The 20,558-nt window shown below is 32.8% G+C and overlaps 2 protein-coding genes and 1 long non-coding RNA gene across 3 annotated transcripts; 2 read left to right on the top strand and 1 right to left on the bottom strand.

The window, feature by feature from the left end:
* Window positions 1–1,972: 1,972 nt before the first annotated feature.
* Window positions 1,973–11,894, top strand: LOC149737833 (uncharacterized). The gene is made up of 17 exons (XM_089875264.1): window positions 1,973–2,065; window positions 2,839–3,005; window positions 3,671–3,726; window positions 4,064–4,154; window positions 4,494–4,649; window positions 5,053–5,177; window positions 5,506–5,579; window positions 6,249–6,421; window positions 6,968–7,029; window positions 7,204–7,297; window positions 8,356–8,514; window positions 8,732–8,859; window positions 9,199–9,275; window positions 9,591–9,617; window positions 10,059–10,112; window positions 10,413–10,442; window positions 11,748–11,894. The coding sequence occupies exons 1-17, from the start codon at window positions 2,011–2,013 to the stop codon at window positions 11,885–11,887; spliced, it is 1,668 nt and encodes a 555-aa protein (XP_089731390.1). The 5' UTR covers window positions 1,973–2,010; the 3' UTR covers window positions 11,888–11,894.
* On the bottom strand, window positions 7,629–9,138 carry LOC149737834 (uncharacterized). Its single transcript, XR_016384679.1, has 2 exons — window positions 9,080–9,138; window positions 7,629–9,005 (listed from the first exon to the last, which is right to left on the bottom strand). It is a non-coding gene; the product is annotated as an uncharacterized LOC149737834 (long non-coding RNA).
* Window positions 11,895–15,535: 3,641 nt separating the features above from the next.
* LOC149737832 (uncharacterized) lies at window positions 15,536–19,164 on the top strand. Its single transcript, XM_089873683.1, has 5 exons — window positions 15,536–15,544; window positions 16,454–16,559; window positions 16,786–16,860; window positions 17,726–17,791; window positions 18,953–19,164. Exons 1-5 carry the CDS (start codon window positions 15,536–15,538, stop codon window positions 19,090–19,092), a joined length of 396 nt encoding a protein of 131 aa, XP_089729809.1. The 3' UTR covers window positions 19,093–19,164.
* The last annotated feature ends 1,394 nt before the right edge of the window (window positions 19,165–20,558 follow it).

Raw genomic sequence — 20,558 nt, 5'->3', positions numbered from 1 at the left:
TCGCTACAATGCATTTATTGATGGTTGTATAGTAGGGTGGGGGAAGATGGGACACCTTTTCCTTCTATTTTCTCGCCCTATTTGGTGGTAAATAAAAAAAAAATTCAAAGAATCGTAAAACCATATCCTCAAGACTCCCATAAACCGTTGGTAATTGTTTAAAACACAACCAAATGGAACCAGAAAAGAGAATAAAAACATGTTCCATCTTCCCCCACCCTACTATAATATCCAAATATTCTGATGGTGTTTTAAGCAATGAACAACTGTCTATGGAAATCGTGAGGATGCGGTTTTATAATTCTTTGAATATCCTTTATTTACTACCAAATGTGACGAGAAAATAGAATGAAACGATGCCCGATCTCCCCTCCCCCCACACTATATATTTTGGATTGAACAGTTATTTAATTTTCGTTAAATTTTGTTAGATAACGTTTAAAACCTCAAAGCAAACGAAGTTATGTAAGTTCTGTAATTATGGTATTATGAATGAATGTAACTTGCTTTATCCTCGCATGGCCGGAAAACGACAGTCGTGATCACGATGGTGTTCTGTTTCATACACCTCGTGCCAGCTTACGAGTTGCCATGTATGTTACTTTGTGTGTGACTATTTTTATTTCTTTTTTTCTTTTTTTTAATGTGTGACTGTTAATTTGGATAACCCATTAGTGGCCACCTGGCTGAGTAGTTGCCGTTAAGGGTCATGTCTAACGACACATATGCCCAACAACTATACTTCTTGTCTGTTTACTAAGGGATAATGCGACGTATTATTCATAACCTTTTATTTAATATAGCGTTCAGCCAATACGATACGCCTACAGACTATAAAAACTGCCAATGTGTGTATACCACTGGTTTGTGATCCAAACGGGTTTGTTAAACGGCGTTTGCTGCGTAGTTAAAGACATATCAGAACCAGCCAGGAATATAAGTAGGGTGAGGGAAGATGGGACACCTTTTAATTCCATTTCTCGTCCCATTTAGTAGTAAACAAAGAACATTCAAAAAATTATAAAACTATATCGCAACGACTTCCAAAGTTAAATAGTTAAAACACGTTTAGGATATTTGGATATTATGTGCTAAAGGTGTCCCATCTTCCCCCACCCTACTATATGTACAAAACGAAGCAGCGTTTTGTCGCCTGTAACTTGCTATAATGACTCATGTGTAGATAGAAGTTTAATAATTACATGATCCACTTGCGGCCGTGTAAAGTAAACGGTTCAATATATAGTTCAATGATTTCAAATTGACGCGTTAATATTCAGGTATCTAAACACGGTAAAGAAGCTTGTATGGGTATATAAAAGTTACTTTATGTTGAGTATTTTAATTTTAAACAGAAAGATTTTATAAACCGGTATTTGTATCGCGATAACCGTTCTGTATAAGTGACGTTTATCGCAATATTAATTCAAATATTGCGGTTTTTGTAAGTTTATTCGTGAAGATTAAGTATCTCCGAACTCCACGTGTTGTATTATGTACACCGTTTAGTTACGAAAAGGTCGCTTTACACCATACGTATGGTAAATGACAATCTTTTATACAAGATTAAATAAAAGTCTAAATCGCGCAAAAATGCTAGCGAGTGTAGTGTAAGGTGGGGTAAGAAGGCGATTGTTTTATTTTTTGGGCGACCTATTTGGTAGTAAGCAAAGGATATTCACAGAATTATATAATCATGGTCCAGAAACTCCAAAAGAGCGTTGTTAATTGTTCAAAACACAATCAGTAAATATGGATATTACGTGTTAAAGGTGTCCCATCTCCCCCCACCCTACTATGATTATATACATATTAACACAGTTGATTAAGATGAACCTTGTTGTCACATATTATCACGTATTTTTTATTCTATTTTAAACAATTACAATTTAGGGGGTAAATTTTACTCGTGAAGGCTAGAGGTATCCCTCTTACCCCCATCTTACCCCACTATATACGTTACTGTATCTTTAGACGGAAATGATTTGAAAGTAAGATTTTTAGGTCAGGATGAGATACGAACTACAAGTTATTTATTTGATCGGAATCTTTCAAGCAGCACACGGTTAGTTTTTATTTTAAGTTTTAACAAAATGTCCGCCGCCGTGGCACGAAGCGACCGCCTTAAGCCCAGCAGATACGGGTCACGGCTTGGTGCTGCTACTAATATGAGCTTATATTAAGATAGGCTATCTGCTATTCCAGAAAAAAACACGAAAGTTATCACTAAAAATGTGATAACTTGTAAACGTGCACGAGGTGTGTGAAACAGAACTCCCATGTTATATAGAACTAAAATCGTTGCCCGACAAGGATAAATGTGTTACATTGGGTAATTGATGTTGATATATGAAATGACAATGGTTATCCACGTGGTCGAACACTAAAAAATGTACAAACCATTTTAAACTGAAAAAAAAAAAAACGATTTGAGGGTCGCAGTAATGGACACACAACTTATAATGATAATAATAACTTTATTTGTTTTTATGATTATTATAGCAATGATTTAATAATATTTTACATAAAGACATGATATAACGACAAAACAACAGTTGTTATAACAAGCTTTTACAGTTAAAAACCTATTTACATTTAATTGGAAGAAAATAAGAGTGTGGTCGCAACATCTGACATAAGATACTTGCTGTCTAAGATTGAAAATATAGAGTGGTCACTGATACATTCTCAACGCTTTTTGTTTGTCTAAATATACTACTTTATACTTTTCTGTTCAAAACCATAAAAAATTGTGTTAAAATAAGTTGCTAGGCTATATGTTGGGTCCTTTTATTGGTATAAGATAAATAAACGAACACATCATTAATGTTTTAATAGGGGAATATGTTATGGGAAAAATCATTGAAACAGCGCTGGACGCTGCGGTGCAAACGGACTTGGGGAATACGTTTTATGAATACCCATACGATGGAACTGGGTATTACGTTAAAACAGGAGGTCATTCAATGTACGACGGATCACATTTGACCTTTCAAAGTAAAAAGGTGGGTCTATGTAACGCATATTCAAGTCAATAGGCCTGACTTACGGTGGTACTGTGGGGTGAGAGGGAACACCTTTAGCACATAATATCCAATTATCCTGATCGTGTTTTAAACTATTAGGATTGGTCTATGGGAGTCATGGGGACACGGTTTTGTAATTCTTAAAATGTTCTTTGTTTACTATCAAAAATAATATAAAAAGGTATGCCATCTCCCTCCCCCCCCCCATTTGTATAACATATATAGTAGGGGAAGATGGGACACCTTTTCATTCTATTTTTTCGCACAGTTTGGTAGTAAACAAAGAACATTCAAAGAATTATAAACCGTATCCTCACGACTCCCACAGACCGTTGTTATTTGTTTAAAAGACGATCAGAATATGTGGATATTATGTGCTAAAGGTGTTCCATTTATCAACAATCTTTTAGATTTATATTATCTTGTAAAATATATTTGTTTATTGCTAATGGGACGATAATAGAGAAAAAAAATCATGAACTATCTTACTCCGACCTACTAGATATATTTTGATCGCAAAAAATACACTTATGTTGTAAAATGTAAATAGACAATGCTAAAGTATAGCGTAATTTAAATTTATGTAGATTGATATGTATTGCAGTCTAAACTCTAATACACCGTGTTACCTGTTTAATTTCTAGGTAACATTTTCGGAAACCTATTTAAACGGAGCAGCAACACATGGAAAAGTTTTCAGGTTTGTGTTAACCGTATGTTGTAAAAATAAGTTTAAACACCCTATAATAAGATATATAGTAGAGCGGGGAAAGATGGGACACTTTTCGTTGCATTTTCTTGTCCCATTTGGTAGCAAACAAGGAGCATTCAAAGAATTATAAAATCGTATCCTCACGACTACCATAGACCGTCGTTAGTTGCTTGAAATATTTGGATATTATGTGCTAAAGGTGTCCCGTCTTACCCCACCCTATTACACTATATGAAACCTTAATAAAAAGCGCATGCTATAACAAGAGATATAGTAACTAGAATATCGACTAAATAACCTATATATAACTGCCATATTTTAATAGTTTCCCGAACTACGCTTTTGGGAGCAATCCATTTATTGCATTGATGGCCATAGATAATCAAGACGACGAATTTCACAACTACAGACTGCAGGTCAGTTAATAAGGTTCCGTGAGTGATATGTCATATTCACTTTAGAAAAAAATATTTTTTTTACAATTGGTGCCCAAAAAATAAATAAAAATCGTCAAAAGAAAAGCGTTGCTGCCATGGTTTTTATATTAACTAAATATACAGGCAAGATGTAAATGATTTGTCACTGGCTTTAAACATATTGATGTCGTTACTCATTTCGGTTTTGTTTGCCAACAATAGCCTGTATGCGATTTTAGAATTCCCCCAATTTCAAGCCATTATCTTTGTTTATTTTGGGGCAAAGATTTTGCCCAATGCTTTAGTTCAACCGCTTACCCGGTATTTCGTCATATTCAGGTATTCGGCTACCCGATCGCGTTGACGACGAGCGGCTATTCAATCATACACAGCGGCGTTCTTATTGTTGACCGAGCAAAAGTTCATTATTACGTCATAGAGTACTACAGCGACCCCAATCCAATTGTCTGTGAGATTTACTTCACGATAGGGAAAGTAAGACGATAATTCACAAAATGGAATATTGTGTTGTGGGGTAAGATGGGACACCTTTAGCGCATAATAACCAAGTATCCAGATCGTGTTTTAAACGACAAACAACGGTCCATGAAAGTCTTAAGGAAACGGTTTTATATTTATTTTATAGTTCTTTGTTTGTTTCCAAATGGGACGAGAAAATAGAATGAGAAGGTATCCCATCTTTCCCCACCCTTTTATATTCTAAAATTGTATTATATATGTAGCACTGTAAATGTGTTTCAATTATAATGCAACTGTAAGTATAGATACACTGCTTTCAGTTGCATTTATTTATAACTTTTATGACATATTTATGTAACTTAAACTGTCACCATTCATTCGTGCTGAATAATTTTTAAATGTTTGAATTTTTGATCAGAGCGAAACACCGGATTACGAATTTGTCGTTGAAGCTAAAAGTGACAACGATTCGTTCAGTTTGAACGTAGCTCGAATAAGCGGGAAACCAAAAGACACTCTGCTCGTTTATATTCCGATATCGAAGTGAGTGAAATTTAATAATTCTTTGTTTTAGTTTGATTAAAATCTGAAACAAAGTCTTAACTGATTGATCCATATATTCAAAAGTTAGCTTATCTAGTACTGTGGGAATAGACGGGTCATCTTTAGCACATTATATCCAAATATCTTAATCGTGTTTTAAAGAATTGACAACGGTCTATATGGTAGTCGTGAGGAAACGGTTTTATAATTCTATAAATGATTTTTGTTTACTACCAAATGGGGCGAGAAAATAGAATGAAAATGTGTCCCATCTTTCCCCACCCTACTATATACTTGAACAATCTAAATTTATTATTATATTAAACAGATCCGCTGCAGAACCATTGAAAACGACAGACATACATAATCTTATCATCCCAACCGTTCGTTCTTTTAGCAAAGGTTTGAGTATAATACGAACGTTTTATATGCATATAGTGTCTATTTACAAAGTGTCTATAGGCATATGAGGTATATATTTGCCTGACTTACGTATGCCACCAGTTATCAGCAACACCAAACGATGATTACGTGGAATTATTGTGGTTGGTTAATAATTATTTTACATGCTACACTTAACCTTTTGCATTTTAAAACAATTCCTTAAATTTACGTTGCTGAAGTAATAACGATTACATTTTTTTACATTCTGGTTTTAATTAAATAGTGGTTGCGCCCCCATTGTGAGACGACATTGGTTCTACGGTGGGGAAATATGGGATATGTTTTCAATCCATTTTACCTTTTCATTTGGTAATAAACAAAGAATATTTACCGAATTATTTAACCATAGCCCTCGCGACTCCATAAAGGCGTTGTTAATATCACGATCACGAAACGTGGATTTTAGCTGCTTACGGTATCCCATCTTACCCCCGCACTATACGGTTGTCAGAATACAAAACTTTTTTTTGTAGTCGCTGCAAGCAACAGAATTAAAATTTAACCTCGTTGTTTTGTGCTACAATTTTTCGCAATCAATTTGTGTTGGGTTGACTTTTTTAAAGGCTCAGTTTATAAATCATTTTACACCTATAAAATGCATACGAATAACGCCCGTCCCATTTTTAGTCGCAGAAACGTCTTCTGCTGGATCTGATTACGTCACGTCGTTGTTGCGAGTGTTTGAAGAAGAAACTGCTCCAGAGATAAGAAATAATGTTGCACACTTGGTTTTTCCACATAGTGAAAATGGTTTATCCAGTTCTAGTGATAATGCTGTTTACGAGACGTGGAGAAACAAAGTAAATTTGCTTTTGTACTTGTTGCTAAGTATGCGGGTATTTATGGAGAGCATTCGATAATAGATGAAACTATGGGCGAACAAGTAACCGCTATCGGTTTGCCTAAATAAACCCTTAATAACCGCTATACCCATGTATAAAGTTCAGTTACCCTATTGTAACGAAGCTAAAACTAAACGAGTAAAATATATTTTACTAAAATACTGCAGTCTGTGCGGTCGTATCAACAGGATGTTTTGTGTCTTGTGTTGTAACTTACCAATTCCGTGGAATGAGACATTACATTACAGTGTACGCGTTATTCCTTATGACTGTATATAATATATTAAACAAAAACAAAATAAATTTGGAGTTTTTTTCTCATTTAATTCGAGTAAAATTGATAAACAAAAATGTAAAACCCATTAAGTTTTACTTTCTCAATACTGGTGTATAACATAACAATTTTGATTTTTTATTTCCAATCTGAAGCCATACCTAAATAAAGTAACTATACACATATGCTGACTAACCAAATGTTCCAACGATATAACTATTGATTTTCAGATTGTGTGTTCTGAGGACATATACAATGCTGAGACAATATTATTTTACAACCAGGACAAATGGTAAATGCTTTATTAACATGTTTTCAATGTTGAATTAAGGTCAAATAATCCTTTTTTTATGAATCCTGTCATTCTGCCTTTATTAGGTATCACATATTTGTTTAGTACATTTAGCTATACCGAACAACTATTACATTGATAATTCTCTAACCAATTACCCATTTTGAATTTTAGCTACCCTGAGTTCTGTGTTGGTAGCAGAGCAACCCATCCATTCATTGCCTTGATGTGGATTGACAATCCTGATTATAATGTTTATTCAATGAAGGTTGGTGTTTTAATATAAAGCTGAGTTGGTATAAAACTACAAACAGGATATTTGATTCTAAATGCTTTAATGTTTATGGAATATTTATCCAAGTACTAAGACCATAAATGATTAATTATGGTCTCTATGTTACTAATGCACTGCCCCATCCATGATTCAATGTGGGATTTTTTATTATGTATTTGCGATTCACATCTCTTGCCTGGTGGCGTGAAACAATGGTTAGGTCTCCAACCCATAGGTTATGAGTTCAAGGCTCGTCGCTGTTACTATTGTGGGTGAATGAGTATTTTGTAATGTAATGTAACTTACTTTATCCTCGCGTGGCCGGAAAACGACAGTCGTTATAACACGGGTTTAACACCTCGTGCCAGCTTACGAGTTACCATGTATGTTACTTTGTGGGTGATTATTTTTTGGGGGATTTGTTCATTTTTTTTATGTATGTCTGATAATTTGGACAACATTGGTGGCCACTGGGTTGGAGAAATTGACAATTATTTTCTTTCCCAAGGATACATACGCCCACAATGGTAGCAGCGACGAGCCTTGCACTTACAGGCAGCGAGGCAGGCGCGCTAACCACTACGCCACAGCGCCACAGCGCCGGACAAATTTTCCTTTAGTCAAGACACTTAACTACAATTGATCGACCGAGTGGTCACTATTGGGTTGTCCAAATTGTTATCCATACATAAAAACCAAAATATTAAAAAAATATATATAATCGTTCACAAAGTTACATACGTGGTAACTTGTTAGCGGGTATGAGGTGTATAAAACAGAACACCCGTGTTATAACGACTGTCGTTGCCCCACTATCGAGGGTAAATAAGTTACAATCTTTCATTCATATACACTAATCACTGATATCATAAAATATAACATACAAAACTTGATGCAGAGATTTTCATGAACCAAGAACTTTAGTTCAGCTGATTCGTAATTAAATACAAAAGCAAACAATATACGTCAAACTTCATTAACAGCACATAGTTTCACCGATAGCAGTTACCATAATGCAAGCATGGATCTAATTAAATTGTTTGCAAACTCAGGTCACTAGCTTTGCAAACCTATATGGAAATGAGTCATACACAGAATATCATGGTTGCTTTGATGTTATGGGTTCTAATGTCACATATGATGTCACACATTTATATGACAGAATACATCCAAGTATATGTGAAGTTTATTTTCAAGTTTCAAACCCAAAGGTATGAAAATATGTTATATACATAAACCAATATACTTGATAATTCTTTATAAAAAAAACATTTTTTAATGATAAAACAACTCAATTTTTGTGTTTGAACTTTTTGTTTAACTGATTTAATCATGTTTTTGCTGTTGATTTCCATATTATATTTTCGTTTATGACCTCGCTATCGTTTTTGAAGAAATAATTTAAAAATTATGGTAATTACATTGTAGGACTGGCATTCAGAACAAATAGACAGCCATTATGATGTTACAATTGAAAACACTTATTACTTGACCAATAAGATTGTATTCAGTGGAAGAATCAGGAGAACATTGGTTGGATATTTCTTGTTGTCCAGGTTTAAAATAAAATTTGTATATTGTAACTTGGGCAAAATGCAGGATGTATTACGTAATGTATCGTCACCACACCTTTTATAGCTTTGGTGCATCTCTTTACATTGTAGGCGGATATGTTGGTTAATAGAGGTAAAAAATTGATTTTCTGAAAGAACTTTTGTTACAATATTAAACTTGAGTAAATACCGCTCTATTGTTCGTCTGTAAAAGTTTCCTTACTTATATTTGCTTGCTTGTTCAAAGTCTATTCTTGTTTGCTAAATGAACTGGGTAGGCTATGAACTGGGTAGGCTACTTGGTCTTCAAACATCTTTAATCCAATATTTAACTTTTCCCAGATATCCAGGCGATGGTCTGATCCAGGAATCTGAGGTGAAAGAAGCACTTACAAAAATTGTTGGTTCAATTACAAACTGTAAGAAATTGACCTTTTCCTATATTTTAAATCTATAAAAAAAGGAAAAAAACTGTTACTGTTGTATGATAATGTCAATATCATTTTGGGTACTATATCAAAACTCATATATATACTATATATATAATAATAATATTCCAAGGTAATGGGTCAAATTATCTCAGGTTTATAGGGCTTTACTGGCTACAGGACCTGCCCATACAAAAACATAATGCAAAGAATCACTGTTAATAAATATAAAAAGAACAAAAAAATGCATTGTTTTAAATCAAAACATATATGGTTTAAAATAAATATTATGCTTTTTTTTTGCAGCCTTAAATAATATGAAGCTACAAAAAGGTAGGAATCATAAAAACTTACTATTTGTAATAACAAGAATTTCATTACAAATTACATACAAAAACATTGCTACATGATTTAGTACAGACATTAGCAAAGAAAATAATATGAAATTAGGAGAAAAACAAATATTTTTTACAAGAAGGTACTTATTTACCATGTTGTAAATTTAACATAATTTCTGAGAATTCTGTAACATATATTGATATATACTGTGATTGTGATTCTTGGCATTTTAATAATATTTGTTTTACTGTTAATCAGTTTGCAGTTGCAATTAAAAAAAACTCAAAATTTAAACTGACACATTGTGGTGTCGCGGCACTGGTCGCACAAAGGACCTAACTGGAATTTCGGGGTGTTGGGGTAATGGGCCGAATCTGGCCTAAATCACAAGGACATCACCCATAAAGAATAAAAAAACTGACACATTTATTACAGATGTCACCATTGAAAGTAAAGTTGAATTAAGAGAAAACAATCCACATTTACGAGGTGCTACATATTTACCAAGCTATAAAACACTATTTTCTTGTAACTTGGGTGATTTCCATTTTGAATATTTCAATTTGACATTTATTAGTTCTTGTTATTTGTTAAGCATATATGTATGCCATTCTCAATTGAATAATAAATTAATAAAATGACGTATTTCAAACAATGTGTGTAAATGCAAAAAATTTTAAATTTGCAAAGTAGACTAGTTTTGAAAATAGTTATAAATCACGATTATGTTTATCGTTAAATTAGCATATTTAAATTACAAAATACAAAGTTTACTGTCCATATTTTCAGAGCGGCGTTCCAGAAGAGCAATACTTGGTGGTAAGAAACTAAATTAAAATAATTTCTTGAAGTTTTGTGGGAAATAGTAAAATGGTATTTGCACAATTACAAATGAATTGTCTGAATTTGTATTTTTTAACTGATGTTAAAATGCTGTGCAACTTTTTAGAAAAAAAAAATTACTAAAGTTATAAAATGCATTAATTTAGAAGCTTTATTTTTAAAGCATTTAAAGTATAAAACCATAAACATTTTTTTGTGCAAACTTCTATAAATGGAAGAATATTTATTTACTGAATGACTCACCAAAGTTTATGTCATATATATAATATACAAACACTAACAATGTATTTCAGAAACAACAGCAGGGCCGACCACACCTGGAACTGAAATTACTACTTCACCACCATTAAATGAAACGACCACAATAGGTGAGCAAAAATACCAAGTTTTAACAATTTAAAAAAAAAAAATACTAAAGTTATAAAATGCATTAATTTAGAAAGCTTTATTTTTAAAGCATTTAAAGTATAAAACCATAAACATTTTTTTTAGAAAAAAAAAATACTAAAGTTATAAAATGCATTAATTTAGAAGCTTTATTTTTAAAGCATTTAAAGTATAAAACCATAAACATTTTTTTGTGCAAACTTCTATAAATGGAAGAATATTTATTTACTGAATGACTCACCAAAGTTTATGTCATATATATAATATACAAACACTAACAATGTATTTCAGAAACAACAGCAGGGCCGACCACACCTGGAACTGAAATTACTACTTCACCACCATTAAATGAAACGACCACAATAGGTGAGCAAAAATACCAAGTTTTAACTGATTTAAAAAGGCCAAAAATGTATACCAATAAAATTAAAACTAAATATTCCAGAAACAACAGCAGAGCCGACCACACCTGGATCTGATATTACTACTTCACTACCATTAAATGAAACAACCACAATAGGTGAGCAAAATACCATTTAACTGATTTAAACCAAAATGTGTACAATAAAATTTGAACTTAATATTCAGAAACAACAGCAGAGCCGACCACACCTGGATCTGATATTACTACTTCACTACCATTAAATGAAACAACCACAATAGGTGAGCAAAAATACCAAGTTTTAACTGATTTGGTTAAACCAAAACTAGATACGAAAAAATTTGAACTTAATATTTCAGAAACAACAGCAGAGCCGACCACACCTGGATCTGATATTACTACTTCACTACCATTAAATGAAACACCACAATAGGTGAGCAAAAATACCAAGTTTTAACTGATTTGGTTAAACCAAAACTAGATACGAAAAAAATTTGAACTTAATATTTCAGAAACAACAGCAGAGCCGACCACACCTGGAACTGAAATTACTACTTCACTACCATTAAATGAAACGACCACAATAGGTGAGCAAAAATACCAAGTTTTAACTAATTTGGTTAAACCAAAACTAGATAGGAATAAAATTTGAACTTAATATTTCAGAAACAACAGCAGAGCCGACCACACCTGGATCTGATATTACTACTTCACTACCATTAAATGAAACGACCACAATAGGTGAGCAAAAATACCAAGTTTTAACTAATTTGGTTAAACCAAAACTAGATACGAATAAAATTTGAACTTAATTTTTCAGAAACAACAGCAGAGCCGACCACACCTGGATCTGATATTACTACTTCACTACCATTAAATGAAACAACCACAATAGGTGAGCAAAAATACCAAGTTTTAACTGATTTGGTTAAACCAAAACTAGAACGAATAAAATTTGAACTTAATTTTTCAGAAACAACAGCAGAGCCGACCACACCTGGATCTGATATTACTACTTCACTACCATTAAATGAAACGACCACAATAGGTGAGCAAAAATACCAAGTTTTAACTAATTTGGTTAAACCAAAACTAGATACGAATAAAATTTGAACTTAATATTTCAGAAACAACAGCAGAGCCGACCACACCTGGATCTGATATTACTACTTCACTACCATTAAATGAAACAACCACAATAGGTGAGCAAAAATACCAAGTTTTAACTGATTTGGTTAAACCAAAACTAGATACAAATAAAATTTGAACTTAATATTTCAGAAACAACAGCAGAGCCGACCACACCTGGATCTGATATTACTACTTCACTACCATTAAATGAAACAACCACAATAGGTGAGCAAAAATACCAAGTTTTAACTGATTTAAACCAAAAATGTATACGAATAAAATTTAAACTAATATTCAGAAACAACAGCAGAGCCGACCACACCTGGATCTGATATTACTACTTCACTACCATTAAATGAAACAACCACAATAGGTGAGCAAAAATACCAAGTTTTAACTGATTTGGTTAAACCAAAACTAGATACGAAAAAAATTTGAACTTAATATTTCAGAAACAACAGCAGAGCCGACCACACCTGGAACTGAAATTAATACTTCACTACCATTAAATGAAACGACCACAATAGGTGAGCAAAAATACCAAGTTTTAACTGATTTGGTTAAACCAAAACTAGATACGAAAAAAATTTGAACTTAATATTTCAGAAACAACAGCAGAGCCGACCACACCTGGATCTGATTACTACTTCACTACCATTAAATGAAACACCACAATAGGTGAGCAAAAATACCAAGTTTTAACTAATTTGGTTAAACCAAAACTAGATACGAATAAAATTTGAACTTAATATTTCAGAAACAACAGCAGAGCCGACCACACCTGGATCTGATATTACTACTTCACTACCATTAAATGAAACGACCACAATAGGTGAGCAAAAATACCAAGTTTTAACTAATTTGGTTAAACCAAAACTAGATACGAATAAAATTTGAACTTAATTTTTTAGAAACAACAGCAGAGCCGACCACACCTGGATCTGATATTACTACTTCACTACCATTAAATGAAACAACCACAATAGGTGAGCAAAAATACCAAGTTTTAACTGATTTGGTTAAACCAAAACTAGAAACGAATAAAATTTGAACTTAATATTTCAGAAACAACAGCAGAGCCGACCACACCTGGATCTGATATTACTACTTCACTACCATTAAATGAAACGACCACAATAGGTGAGCAAAAATACCAAGTTTTAACTAATTTGGTTAAACCAAAACTAGATAGGAATAAAATTTGAACTTAATATTTCAGAAACAACAGCAGAGCCGACCACACCTGGATCTGATATTACTACTTCACTACCATTAAATGAAACAACCACAATAGGTGAGCAAAAATACCAAGTTTTAACTGATTTGGTTAAACCAAAACTAGATCCAAATAAAATTTGAACTTAATATTTCAGAAACAACAGCAGAGCCGACCACACCTGGATCTGATATTACTACTTCACTACCATTAAATGAAACAACCACAATAGGTGAGCAAAAATACCAAGTTTTATCTGATTTGGTGAAACTAAAACTGTATACGAAAAATTTGAACTAATATTCAGAAACAACAGCAGAGCCGACCACACCTGGATCTGATATTACTACTTCACTACCATTAAGAAACAACCACAATAGGTGAGCAAAATACCAAGTTTTACTGATTTAAACCAAAAATATGTACAATAAAATTTGAACTTAATATTCAAAAACAACAGCAGAGCCGACCACACCTGGATCTGATATTACTACTTCACTACCATTAAATGAAACAACCACAATAGGTGAGCAAAAATACCAAGTTTTAACTGATTTGGTTAAACCAAAACTAGATACGAAAAAAATTTGAACTTAATATTTCAGAAACAACAGCAGAGCCGACCACACCTGGATCTGATATTACTACTTCACTACCATTAAATGAAACAACCACAATAGGTGAGCAAAAATACCAAGTTTTAACTGATTTGGTTAAACCAAAACTAGATACGAAAAAATTTGAACTTAATATTTCAGAAACAACAGCAGAGCCGACCACACCTGGATCTGATTACTACTTCACTACCATTAAATGAAACGACCACAATAGGTGAGCAAAAATACCAAGTTTTAACTAATTTGGTTAAACCAAAACTAGATAGGAATAAAATTTGAACTTAATATTTCAGAAACAACAGCAGAGCCGACCACACCTGGAACTGAATTACTACTTCACTACCATTAAATGAAACACCACAATAGGTGAGCAAAAATACCAAGTTTTAACTAATTTGGTTAAACCAAAACTAGATACGAATAAAATTTGAACTTAATTTTCAGAAACAACAGCAGAGCCGACCACACCTGGATCTGATATTACTACTTCACTACCATTAAATGAAACAACCACAATAGGTGAGCAAAAATACCAAGTTTTAACTGATTTAAAAAAGCCAAAAATGTATACAAATAAAGTTTGAACTAAATATTCCAGAAACAACAGCAGAGCCGACCACACCTGGATCTGATATTACTACTTCACTACCATTAAATGAAACAACCACAATAGGTGAGCAAAAATACCAAGTTTTTTATATGATTTGGTTAAATCAAATCTATATACAAATAAAATTTGAACTTAATATTTTAGAAACAACAGCAGAGCCGACCACACCTGGATCTGATATTACTACTTCACTACCATTAAATGAAACAACCACAATAGGTGAGCAAAAATACCAAGTTTTAATGATTTGGTTAAACAAAAATATACAAATAAAATTTGAACTTAATATTTTAGAAACAACAGCAGAGCCGACCACACCTGGATCTGATATTACTACTTCACTACCATTAAATGAAACAACCACAATGGGTGAGCAAAAATACCAAGTTTTAAATGATTAAAAAAAGCCTAATATGTATACGAATAAAATTTGAACTAAATATTCCAGAAACAACAGCAGAGCCGACCACACCTGGATCTGATATTACTACTTCACTACCATTAAATGAAACACCACAATAGGTGAGCAAAAATACCAAGTTTTAACTGATTTGGTTAAACCAAAACTAGATACGAATAAAATTTGAACTTAATATTTCAGAAACAACAGCAGAGCCGACCACACCTGGATCTGATATTACTACTTCACTACCTTTAAATGAAACGACCACAATAGGTGAGCAAAAATACCAAGTTTTATATGATTTGGTGAAACTAAAACTGTATATGAACAAAGTTTGAACTAAATATTCCAGAAACAACAGCAGAGCCGACCACACCTGGATCTGATATTACTACTTCACTACCATTAAATGAAACAACCACAATAGGTGAGCAAAAATACCAAGTTTTAACTGATTTGGTTAAACCAAAACTAGATACGAAAAAATTTGAACTTAATATTTCAGAAACAACAGCAGAGCCGACCACACCTGGAACTGAAATTACTACTTCACTACCATTAAATGAAACGACCACAATAGGTGAGCAAAAATACCAAGTTTTAACTGATTTGGTTAAACCAAAACTAGATACGAAAAAAATTTGAACTTAATATTTCAGAAACAACAGCAGAGCCGACCACACCTGGAACTGAAATTAATACTTCACTACCATTAAATGAAACACCACAATAGGTGAGCAAAAATACCAAGTTTTAACTGATTTGGTTAAACCAAAACTAGATAGGAATGAAATTTGAACTTAATATTTCAGAAACAACAGCAGAGCCGACCACACCTGGAACTGATATTGCTACTTCACTACCATTAAATGAAACAACCACAATAGGTGAGCAAAAATACCAAGTTTTAACTGATTTGGTTAAACCAAAACTAGAAACGAATAAAATTTGAACTTAATTTTTCAGAAACAACAGCAGAGCCGACCACACCTGGATCTGATATTACTACTTCACTACCATTAAATGAAACACCACAATAGGTGAGCAAAAATACCAAGTTTTAACTGATTTGGTTAAACCAAAACTAGAACGAATAAAATTTGAACTTAATTTTTCAGAAACAACAGCAGAGCCGACCACACCTGGATCTGATATTACTACTTCACTACCATTAAATGAAACGACCACAATAGGTGAGCAAAAATACCAAGTTTTAACTGATTTGGTTAAACCAAAACTAGATAGAAATAAAATTTGAACTTAACATTTTAGAAACAACAGCAGAGCCGACCACACCTGGATCTGATATTACTACTTCACTACCATTAAATGAAACAACCACAATAGGTGAGCAAAAATACCAAGTTTTAACTGATTTGAAACCAAAATATACAAATAAATTTGAACTAATATTCAGAAACAACAGCAGAGCCGACCACACCTGGATCTGATATTACTACTTCACTACCATTAAATGAAACAAACACAATAGGTGAGCAAAAATACCAAGTTTTTTATATGATTTGGTTAAATCAAATCTATATACAAATAAAATTTGAACTTAATATTTTAGAAACAACAGCAGAGCCGACCACACCTGGATCTGATATTACTACTTCACTACCATTAAATGAAACAACCACAATAGGTGAGCAAAATACCAAGTTTTAACTGATTTGGTTAAACCAAAAAAGTGTTTTGAAATGAAATTTAATTCAAATATTCTAAAAAAAACAGCAGAGCCGACCACACCTAGATCTGATATTACTACTTCACTACCATTAAATGAAACAACCACAATGGGTGAGCAAAAGTACCAAGTTTTAAATGATTAAAAAAAGCCTAATATGTATACGAATAAGATTTGAACTAAATATTCCAGAAACAACAGCAGAGCCGACCACACCTGGATCTGATATTACTACTTCACTACCATTAAATGAAACAACCACAATAGGTGAGCAAAAACACCAAGTTTTAACTGATTTGGTTAAACCAAAAAAGTGTTTTTATATAAAAATTTAATTTAATTATTTAAAAAAAACAGCAGAGCCGACCACACCTGGATCTGATATTACTACTTCACTACCATTAAATGAAACAACCACAATAGGTGAGCAAAAACACCAAGTTTTAACTGATTTGGTTAAACCAAAAAAGTGTTTTTATATAAAAATTTAATTTAAATATTAAAAAAACAGCAGAGCCGACCACACCTGGATCTGATATTACTACTTCACTACCATTAAATGAAACAACCACAATAGGTGAGCAAAAACACCAAGTTTTAACTGATTTGGTTAAACCAAAAAAGTGTTTTGAAATGAAATTTAATTTAAATATTCTAAAAAAAACAGCAGAGCCGACCACACCTGGATCTGATATTACTACTTCACTACCATTAAATGAAACAACCACAATAGGTGAGCAAAAACACCAAGTTTTAACTGATTTGGTTAAACCAAAAAAGTGTTTTTATATAAAAATTTAATTTAAATATTTAAAAAAAATAGCAGAGCCGACCACACCTGGATCTGATATTACTACTTCACTACCATTAAATGAAACAACCACCATAGGTGAGCAAAAATAACAAGTTTTTATATGATTTGGTTAAATCAAACAGTATAAGAATAAAATTTGGACTAAATTTTTCAGAAACAACAGCAGAGCCGACCACACCTGGATCTGATATTACTACTTCACTACCATTAAATGAAACAACCACAATAGGTGAGCAAAAATATAAAGTTTTAACTGATTTAAAAAAGCCAAAAATGTATACCAATGAAATTAAAACTAAATATTCCAGAAACAACACAGAGCCGACCACACCTGGATCTGATATTACTACTTCACTACCATTAAATGAAACAACCACAATAGGTGAGCAAAAACACCAATTTTTTTATATGATTTAGTTAAATCAAAACTGTGTACAAATAAAATTTGAACTTAATATTTCAGAAACAACAGCAGAGCCGACCACACCTGGATCTGATATTACTACTTCACTACCATTAAATGAAACGACCACAATAGGTGAGCAAAAATACCAAGTTTTAACTGATTTGGTTAAACCAAAACTAGATACGAATAAAATTTGAACTTAATTTTTCAGAAACAACAGCAGAGCCGACCACACCTGGATCTGATATTACTACTTCACTACCATTAAATGAAACAACCACAATAGGTGAGCAAAAACACCAAGTTTTTTATATGATTTGGTTAAACCAAAACTAGATACGAATAAAATTTGAACTTAATTTTTCAGAAACAACAGCAGAGCCGACCACACCTGGATCTGATATTACTACTTCACTACCATTAAATGAAACGACCACAATAGGTGAGCAAAAATACCAAGTTTTAACTGATTTGAATAAACCAAAACTAGATACGAATAAAATTTGAACTTAATTTTTCAGAAACAACAGCAGAGCCGACCACACCTGGATCTGATATTACTACTTCACTACCATTAAATGAAACAACCACAATAGGTGAGCAAAAATACCAAGTTTTAACTGATTTGGTTAAACCAAAACTAGATAGGAATAAAATTTGAACTTAATATTTCAGAAACAACAGCAGAGCCGACCACACCTGGATCTGATATTACTACTTCACTACCATTAAATGAAACAACCACAATAGGTGAGCAAAAACACCAAGTTTTTTAAATGATTTGGTTAAATCAAATCTCTATACAAATAAATTTGAACTTAATGTTTTAGAAACAACAGCAGAGCCGACCACACCTGGATCTGATATTACTACTTCACTACCATTAAATGAAACAACCACAATAGGTGAGCAAAAATACCAAGTTTTAACTGATTTGGTTAAACCAAAACTGTATACGAATAAAGTATGAACTAAATACTTCAGAAACAACGGCAGAGCCGACCACACCTGGATCTGATATTACTACTTCACTACCATTAAATGAAACACCACAATAGGTGAGCAAAAATACCAAGTTTTAACTGATTTGGTTAAACCAAAACTAGATACGAATAAAATTTGAACTTAATTTTTCAGAAACAACAGCAGAGCCGACCACACCTGGATCTGATATTACTACTTCACTACCATTAAATGAACAACCACAATAGGTGAGCAAAAATACCAAGTTTTAACTGATTTGGTTAAACCAAAACTGATACGAATAAAATTTGAACTAATATTCAGAAACAACAGCAGAGCCGACCACACCTGGATCTGATATTACTACTTCACTACCATTAAATGAAACAACCACAATAGGTGAGCAAAAACACCAAGTTTTTTATATGATTTGTTAAACCAAAACTAGATACGAATAAAATTTGAACTTAATTTTTCAGAAACAACAGCAGAGCCGACCACACCTGGATCTGATATTACTACTTCACTACCATTAAATGAAACAACCACAATAGGTGAGCAAAAATACCAAGTTTTAACTGATTTGGTTAAACCAAAACTAGATACGAATAAAATTTGAACTTAATTTTTCAGAAACAACAGCAGAGCCGACCACACCTGGATCTGATATTACTACTTCACTACCATTAAATGAAACAACCACAATAGGTGAGCAAAAACACCAAGTTTTTTATATGATTTGAATAAACCAAAACTAGATACGAATAAAATTTGAACTTAATTTTCAGAAACAACAGCAGAGCCGACCACACCTGGATCTGATATTACTACTTCACTACCATTAAATGAAACAACCACAATAGGTGAGCAAAAATACCAAGTTTTAACTGATTTGGTTAAACCAAACCTAGATACGAATAAAATTTGAACTTAATATTTCAGAAACAACAGCAGAGCCGACCACACCTGGATCTGATATTACTACTTCACTACCATTAAATGAAACAACCACAATAGGTGAGCAAAAATACCAAGTTTTAACTGATTTTGTTAAACCAAAACTAGATACGAATAAAATTGAACTTAATATTTCAGAAACAACAGCAGAGCCGACCACACCTGGACTGAATTACTACTTCACTACCATTAAATGAAACGACCACAATAGGTGAGCAAAAATACCAAGTTTTAACTGATTTGATTAAACCAAAACTAGATACAAATAAAATTTGAACTTAATTTTTCAGAAACAACAGCAGAGCCGACCACACCTGGATCTGATATTACTACTTCACTACCATTAAATGAAACAACCACAATAGGTGAGCAAAAACACCAAGTTTTAACTGATTAAAGCCAAAATGTATACGAATAAAATTTGAACTAATATTTCAGAAACAACAGCAGAGCCGACCACACCTGGATCTGATATTACTACTTCACTACCATTAAATGAAACAACCACAATAGGTG

This window comes from Ciona robusta, chromosome 3 (genome assembly GCF_009617815.1).
Source record: "Ciona robusta chromosome 3, ASM961781v2".
In the NCBI taxonomy this organism is placed as follows: domain Eukaryota; kingdom Metazoa; phylum Chordata; class Ascidiacea; order Phlebobranchia; family Cionidae; genus Ciona; species Ciona robusta.
The sequence above is the reverse complement of the archived record's forward strand: the minus strand, read 5'-3'. Positions and strand labels throughout refer to the sequence as shown.